Source organism: Pelodiscus sinensis, chromosome 3 (genome assembly GCF_052426305.1).
Source record: "Pelodiscus sinensis isolate ZL-2025 chromosome 3, ASM5242630v1, whole genome shotgun sequence".
NCBI lineage: Eukaryota > Metazoa > Chordata > Testudines > Trionychidae > Pelodiscus > Pelodiscus sinensis.
In genome coordinates this window covers 124,327,579-124,336,048 of record NC_143054.1, presented here as the reverse complement: position 1 = coordinate 124,336,048, position 8,470 = coordinate 124,327,579, and the positions used below count along the sequence as shown (strand labels likewise).

The following is an 8,470-nucleotide window of genomic DNA, read 5'->3' as shown; positions in this document are numbered from 1 at the left end:
AAAACTATAAATCTCTCATTCAAACCTATTATAGGCCTTCTTTGCAATCTTTGTATTTTCATTACTTACCGGGGCGCAAGCTGGAACCTCCTCCTCTGGTCTCGATGTCCTGATCTGTATCCTCTACCTGGAGTGTGGTAGGGGAAATAAAATATTTGTCTGTTAACGTTCAAGCAGGAAAACAACTTACTAATGACAGTATTTAAGAAACAACCCTTTGAAGTGTATTTTGTAAAATAAATTGTTTTTCCTTTCTTATTGCCACAGCCCTTCACCAATCGTTATTCTACACCTCTTTCAATTCAACTGGTATTCAATGAAGGCCAATATTTTTAAACGTAGGTGACTAAAGTTAATGGTGGACAACCTCTTTTTAAAGACGCTATGCCAGCTATCTGCAAAACATCTGCATTTTTAATACTAGTACAAGCAGGGGATACAAAATCCTGTTTAATTGCTTCAGCTACCCCAGACTAACACGGCTACATTTCTATCACTGTTTAATTGGTTAATCAATTAAAGGGGGCACGGACCGGTGGGAGAGGGCCTCCTGGGCCCACTGCAGATGGAGGCTAATGGACAGGGGTTAACCTTTCATATCCCTAGTACAGCCAATTACTTGGAACTGCCGGTGGGCGTACAGCATGGTCAGGTTATACCAGTAGGGAAAGGTCCAGAACCATATGATTCTTAGGACTTACCAAACACCATTTTTTATTCCTTCAATCTACATCTTAATTTTATCCTAAATTTGAGTGATACTGACATAATAAGCACCTTAACATCAGTACTACTGCATCCACTCTAGAGGACTGTACTGAATTAACTATATAGGTTTCTATAGGCAAAACAGTATAAAAACTGTGCAAAGACCAGCCCTTACTTCAGTAATGAAGTACAATCAGATCTGGTTGTCATTACATTTCAAACTGTGTTAGACAGAACAATGTTTAAACACAATTCTTGTGAGCAGGACGTTACCATGGTAGTAGGTTTGGCTAGTGTTGACATGATTTAATTATGTCATAAAACATTTTACAATGTCATGCTATAAACTAAGGCCCAGCAGTACAGCTGTTTCATATTCTGGAATTTCTTGAAGTTGCATAGGCTAAAGGTCTTACTGTCTTTTTACTTCCCCAATGATGATCTACTGTTAACAGTGGTCATTCAACAAAGATGAGGCAGATCCAAATTCAAGTCCCTGCTCCAAAGACTACTTAATTATTTATAAAGAGTGGAACAGCTTCAAGAAGAGAATGAGAAGGGTTCATGCCAAAATATCCTATAGTCTAAGTGACTTTTCTCATACAATGGGAAAAGACCCAAGTTCAAATTCCTTCTCCACAGCAGGCAGAAGGAGGGGGGTGGAAACTGTACTTTGGTCTTCTATCCCTGATGAGTGCTGCTTAATCATCACTGGGCTAAAGCTTATGCGGAGGTGGCACTTTCTTATTTGGTGATGTTTCCTTTTGTTTAAACACCTGATAGTCATGGCAAAATATTTCAGCATTAACAAAAAGTTTTGATGTTTCTGGCTAGGCCAAAACTGTTTGAAAAACTTGATACGAATTTGCAAAGAATTATTTTGAGTGACCTAAAACTGCATTTTTCAGTGAATAAATTATTGAAGTGAAAAATGCAGCCCGGCTCTATATTCAGTTCCCTTTCCCACATCTTTGGCTCACTGAGGCAATGGCCTTAAATATTCCTTTACACAAGATCCCCAAAATGAAGCACAAGAGTCACTATAAATAAAATTGCATAGTTGGGGCCAGACACAAATAGTACAGAAAACTATTGTGAATACATAAAAGGTCAGACTGTGTATAACCTTTGTATGAATAAAAGGAAGCTACTGAAGATTTTATATGCTGTTTTGAAAGAGTTTGATAATGGAAGGCGTGGCAGACAGATGGCAGTTGCTTGCAGGAGTTTGGTAAAGGGCAGGTACATGGGTAGTTGGGTGTCTGGGTTCATGTTCCTTGAACAGGCTGCCATAGACTATTGCTCAGCCATCAGGTTAAGTGGGCACCTGAAACCCACTAGGAGCCAATCTGCAGTGCAGCCTAAAGGAACACCTGCCACCAGTTAAGGCCTGCTGATACACTATAAAAGGCTTCCCTTCAGGCAAAGTAGGGGAAGGAGAAGAGGGATGGACTGCAGAGGAGGAGGAAGAAAAGAGAAAGAGAAGGAGAAGGAGAGAGAGAAAGAAAGAGAGAGAAAGCAAAACTGCAAGTGACAAACTAAAGAGGTTTCTCCCAAGAAGCCAGGGAGAAGATATTGTGGGAGAGGCCTAGGGAAAGGCTGCTATGTGGTGGGGATAAGAGCAAGAGCCCCACTAGTAGCTGCTACCTACGGTCCCTGGCCCAGAACCAGGTTTCCCCCAACCCTTCCCATGTCCAGTGGGCTGCCACCAGGGAAAAGGGGACTTTTGGACTGTGGAAGGGGTTTTCCCTCCAAGCTAGTGACTAGCCAGTGATGAAAGGGGCTCATTAAGCAGGGAACCCTCACCTCTAAAAGAACCGAGAGGCAGTGGGAGGTTCATTGTGAGCCTCTGAGGCATCTTAAAATACGCCAGAAAACACAAGACAGAGGGGGCACTACCAGAGCTCTACCACAAAGGATAAGCTTGATCTAGATGTTGCAGTTGTATTTTTCACAAAGATAAAATTAAGGTTTGAAGAGTGTTTGCATACCAATCAATGAGAATTATTCTGCTTAATAATGTGAGTACTACGTTAGTGATAGTATTTGCATGTATTGCAGTGTAAACATATCCTGTGAGCTACAATTTTAGCACCTGAAATATACATATTGTATAATTGCAAGGCCAACATAAATCTACAAATATGGGATTTAAAATGAGAATGGACAACACAACAGAAAATATACTGCAGGGAAAACCCATATATGTGCAGGAAGAGATATTGAATGATTCAACAGGCATTAGAGAAAAGATGGTGCAGTGGTTTGGGTGCGCTCTCAGTTAAAATCCATGCTTTACCAATTACTCTCTGTGTGACCTTGGTTAAGCCACATCATCTGTCTGTGCCTTGCTTCATTTTGCAGATGGCATAATACAGGGGTGTTTTAAGACTTTGAAACTATGAAGCACTTCTATGTTATGCTTAATGACTTTATTGACTCACTGTAAGCAAAAATAAATAATCAGGAGGGTCTGGACGAAGAGACAATAATACTGTATTAGCTAAAAATGGGTGCTTCATGTTTAAGAGCTGTATAGAAAAACTACTCCCTCCATTTCTAATGTGATTATGTAATTAAAGATTGTGTCATTATGCATATACACATAGGAGATGAATTATGGTTGACCAGACTGTGCATGCACCATCCCCACACAGTAACTGAGCATACTTCCTCCAGCCTAGGGCTACAGGAACAAAGCTAAAGTTTCCCTGTAAGAGCTGTCCTGGGCCAGGGGTGGGGCAGTAGAACTGAGAGCAGGAAGCCTCTCTCTCCTGTTCTAACAGTGACCCTCCCTCTCCCCCGCTGGCACCCAGACAGTATGGAGTGGGAATGCAGGTGATTATTCAAACACAGAGTAGAAGCCAGACTGGTGGATGGACAGGAACAGATTGGAACAAAAAGTGTGGTGAGCGAGACTCGGGGGGGCATGAAAGGGTGAGAAGTATGACTGGCTTAGGCAGAAGACTGGGACTATGATCTAGGGCAGTGGTCACCAACCAGTAGATAGGGATCTAACAGTAGATCTTGGAGCCTCTGACAGGTGATCCTGACTGGTTTGATAGCTTCCTGGCCATGCGCTGGTACTTCAGTTGCCCCTCCACCCTGTCATGCTGCTCCAGCCCTTTGCCTTGGAACTGCCCCCATGGGAACCTCCTGCTTTCAGTGCAGGTTGTGGGAGAAAGAAGAGGGGAGATGCTGATGTCAGCGTGTCCCTCCTCTCCCCATTTCTGTACCCTGTCTCCATGCAGAGAGAAGGGGATGGAGGGAGCTTGGCAATGCAAATCTCTGTCACTTTCACACAATGTGTGTGCCTCTGTCATTCTCACAAACACACACTGTCCTTCCCTCTCATCTCCCGACCCAGTACATACATGAGGGGTTGTTACTTCTTTTACTGCTTGCAAAGTGGGTTATTTTAGGTTTTTGACTGGTCTGTACATTTCAGAATTTTCATTTGGCTCTTACACTTACATTTAATTCTTTGAGCAGTGAGTTCTACAATACCTAACCTGTCATGGCTGGAGTAATTATCCCTGTGGCAATTACTGCTCCTGGACACGGCTGGCATGTCCCTGCAGCCCTTGAGAAGGCAGAGCAGTGGGTCTCCATGTGCTGTCCTTGCCTGCAGACACCACTCTTGCGGCTCCCATTGATCAGTAATGGGGAAACTAACTGGCCTGTAGAAGCTATGGGCTCAGTGCCTGTAGATGAGGGCATCACATGGAGCCACTGCTGTACAAGCCAGCTGCTTTCAGGAGTGATGCAGGGCCAGGACAGGAGTAAGCCTGCCTTAACCCCACTGCTCCACCACCAGGAAGCCATCTCAGTTAAACAATGCCCCGCCAGAGCCTGCTTCCTGAACCCTTGTCCCAGCCCTGAACTTCTTCCTGCACCCAACCTTCCTGCCCCAGACATGAGTCCCCCTGCACCCAAATGCCTTCCTAGAGCTTGCACCCTGAAACTCCTCCCAGACCCCAATCCCCTGCACTGGGCTAAGCCTGGAGCCCCACCCACACTCCAAACTCCATGGACCAGAGCCTGCACTGCAACCCCCTACCCCAGCCTGGTGAAAGCGAATGAGATTCAGGGAGGACAGGGAATGGAGTGAGTGGGCTGAGGCCTCAGAGAAGGAGTGGAGCCTCAGAGAAGGGCAGGGCCTCGAAAAGGAAGTGGGGGCAAGGGTATTTGGGTTTGAGGTAGATCTTACATTGTACTTAAATTGAAAAAGTGATCTTGGGGTTAAAAAGGTTGGAGACCACTGATCTAGAGTATGGGGAAAGGCTATGAATATCTGAAAGCAAAGGAGAGACTTGGACTCTATGACTACATCTACACTGCAGGCTTTTTGCGCAAGAATGGCTGTTCTTTTTCAAAAACTTGCAGCACGTCTACACTGCACGTGCATTCTTGCACAAGTAAATTCACAGTAAGATGTCAGAACAGAGAGCATCTTGCACAAGAGTTATTCCTCTCCCCACGAGGAATAAGCCCTCTTGCGCAAGAGCTCTTCCACAAGAAGGCAGTGTAAACAGGAAGAGGAAGTTACTCACCCTGTGCAGTAACGATGGTTCTTCGAGATGCGTGTCCTGTGGGTGCTCCACTATAGGTGTCAGGCTCGTCCCGGCGCCGCAGATCGGAGAATTTTCGTAGCCGTAGTCCGCCGGACTGCGCATGCGCGAAGCGCGGCTCATGCTCTTTCGTGCCGTTTGTGTTCACGCGGTCCGGCTCCCGCCAGTTCCTCCTGATCCTCTTGGTCTGAAAGACAAATAGAAATTCCAAAGAGGGAAGGAGGGCGGGTCGTGCAGCACCCACGGGACACGCATCTCAAAGAACCATCGTTACTGCACAGGGTAAGTAAATTCCTCTTCTTCTTCGAGCAGTGCCCCGTGGGTGCTCCACTATAGGTGAATTTGCAGCAGTAGCCCCTAAAAGGAGGGGGGTTCAGAGCTATCGTGTTGCGGCTGTGGACAGCACTGCTGTTGTCACTGCACCTTCTGGAAGGTGAAGGTTGGGAATGGCATAGTGCTTGTCAAAGGTGAAATTTGACGACCATGTAGTCGCCCTACAAATGTCTTTTAGAGGTACGCCCTTCAGGAATGCAGTTGATGTAGCGACTGCACGCGTGGAATGTGCTGTCGGATTCTGCAACAGTGGTCTACTACGTAGGGTATAGCATTCCTTTATGCAGATCACTATGATTGACGAAATGCGCTGTGCTGACAACGGTTGACCCTTAGAACGATCGGCTGTAGACACGAATAGATTGTTTGTCTTCCTGATGGACCTAGTCCTGTCTATGTAGAAAGCCAGGGCACGTCTGGCATCCAAAGTATGTAGCCAAGCTTGTTCTGCCGAGATGTGGGGCTTTGGGTAGAAAGTGGGAAGCACTATCGGCTCATCGATGTGAAATTTTGAATTCACTTTCGGAAGGAAAGTGGGTTGAGGACGTAAAATGACTCCTTGATCGGTAAACAGAGTGTATGGGGGCAAGGCCGATAAGGCAGCCAGCTCACCAACCTGTCTTGCAGAGGTTATTGCAGTGAGAAAGATAACTTTCATTGTGAGAGTGCGCAAGTGGCATGTGGCCAAGGGCTCAAAGGGTTTTTGAGTTAATGTATTAAGAACTAGCTCTAGGTCCCATGGTTGCACTGGCTGTGTTCGGTGTAGAAAAAGATTAGCTAAGCCTTTCATGAAGCGCCGCATCGTCGAGTGAGAGAAAACTGAGTAACCATCCACAGTGTGGTGTAACGCAGTGATTGTGGCAACGTGCACTGTAATAGAGGCGCAGCTGAGAGAAGAGCTCTTGAGGTGCACGAGGTAGTCCAGGATACGGTGGATGGGCATGGAGTAGGGATCTAGGGATGCTGATGCGCACCATGCAGAAAACCGTGCCCATTTGTGAAGGTAGGTGGATCTCGTGGATAATTTTCTGCTATGTAAAAGAATGTGTTTGACCTCTTGCGAGCAGATCATTTCTGTTTGTTGGAACCAACTAGGAACCATGCTATCAGTGCCAGAAGATCGATCTGAGGATGGAACAGACGCTGACTGTTCTGGACAAGAAGGTCGTGCCTCTTGGGCAGAGGGAATGGACGATGCGCTGACATATGATGGAGGTAAGGAAACCACGTTTGTCTTGGCCAAAAAGGAGCTATCAGGATTACAGTGGCTTTGTCCATTAGTATCTTTTCTAGTACTCTGGGGATTAGAGGTGTGGGAGGAAACGCATACAGCAGTTGATGACTCCAATCGTATAGGAAGGCGTCTCCCTGGGAGTTCCGACCTATTCCTACCCTTAAACAGTAGTGGGGGGATTTGGCGTTCATGCAGGTCGCAAATAGGTCCACTGTTGGAAATTCCCAGGAGCGGAATATGGTTAAGAGGACTTCTGGGTGAAGCTCCCATTCGTGCTTCAGGGAAAAATGTCTGCTCAGTGCATCAGCTATAGAGTTCTGCAGACCGGGTAAGTATTCTGCAATTAGTGAGATTTTGTGGTGGATGCACCAATTCCATAAGGCAATTGCCTCGGCGCAAAGTGACTGGGATCGGGCCCCGCCCTGCCTGTTTATATAGTATACCGTCATGTTGTCGGTAAGAATTCGGATAGTTCGGGCACGAATCCTTGGGAGAAAGTGACGACAGGCATTGCGCACCGCTCGTAGTTCTAGGAGATTGATATGCATCATCGACTCCGTCGGGGACCAAAGCCCTTGTGCCTGATTGTGTTCCAGGTGTGCGCCCCAGCCTATTAGGGATGCGTCGGTGGTCAGTTGTATTGACGGTTGTTGGTGATGAAATGGCACACCCGACATCAGATTTTTGGGGACTGTCCACCAAGTTAAAGAATTTGTTACATGCATGGGGACTGATACTCGTTTGTGGACATCTCGAACATTTGGAGTGTAAACCGTAGCTATCCAGTGCTGAAGGCAACGGAAGTGTAGTCTTGCATGCTCGACGACGTATGTCGTGGCTGCCATGTGTCCCATAAGCTGGAGATATTGTAGGACCGAGGGTCTGGGACTGGTGGTGATGGCCTGTATAAGGTCTTGCATTGCTTGAAATCTGGTTATTGGCAATAGAGCACGAGCAGTGGTTGAATCGAGCTGTGCGCCTATGAATTGTATCGATTGGTGCAGCGTCATGGCCGACTTTGGAATGTTGATGATCAGGCCCAAGGTTTCGAAAACTATTTTTGAGAGGCATGTCACACGCAGAGCCTCCACCGCTGAAGGCGCCCTGATTAGGCAGTCATCTAGGTAGGGGAATATTATTACACCTAGACGTCGTAGGTACGCTGTTACTACTGCCAGCATCTTGGAGAAAACCCTCCAACGAGAGACCGAAGGGCAGGACCCTGTATTGGAAATGGCCTGCTCCTAATTGAAAACGTAGAAATCGTCTGTGAGCCGGGTGTATCACTACATGAAAGTAGGCGTCCTGTAAATCCAGGGATGTGAACCAATCTCCGCTGTGAAGGGCTGGAATGATGGTGGCTAGGGTAACCATTCTGAAGCGGTGCCTCCGCAGATACCGATTTAATCCTCTGAGGTCGAGAATTGGTGTCCATCCCCCTGATTTTTTCTCTGTTAGGAAATATCGGGAATAGAACCCCCGTCCCCAGAACTGTTTTGGGTACTATTTCTATTGCTCCAATGGCGAGGAGGCGATCGACCTCTTGTTGTAAGAGAGGCTCGTGAGATGGGTCCCTGAAAAGGGATTGGGTGGGGGTAGAGTGGTGAATGGAATGGTATGCCCT

The 8,470-nt window shown here is 46.6% G+C and overlaps 1 protein-coding gene across 4 annotated transcripts in view; it reads right to left on the bottom strand.

Moving 5' to 3' along the window:
* The window catches only part of FAM120B (family with sequence similarity 120 member B), a 99,813-nt gene that overhangs the window by 11,815 nt on the left and 79,528 nt on the right, over nucleotides 1-8,470 (bottom strand). For 3 of the 4 annotated variants that reach the window (XM_075924694.2, XM_089777355.1, XM_089777356.1), the window contains exon 10: nucleotides 70-127. In XM_075924694.2, the coding sequence (XP_075780809.2) occupies nucleotides 70-127 (58 nt within the window). Of the gene's footprint in view, nucleotides 1-69; nucleotides 128-5,261; nucleotides 5,467-8,470 lie in introns of all 4 variants that reach the window. The other variant, XR_016349231.1, reaches the window with a different exon arrangement.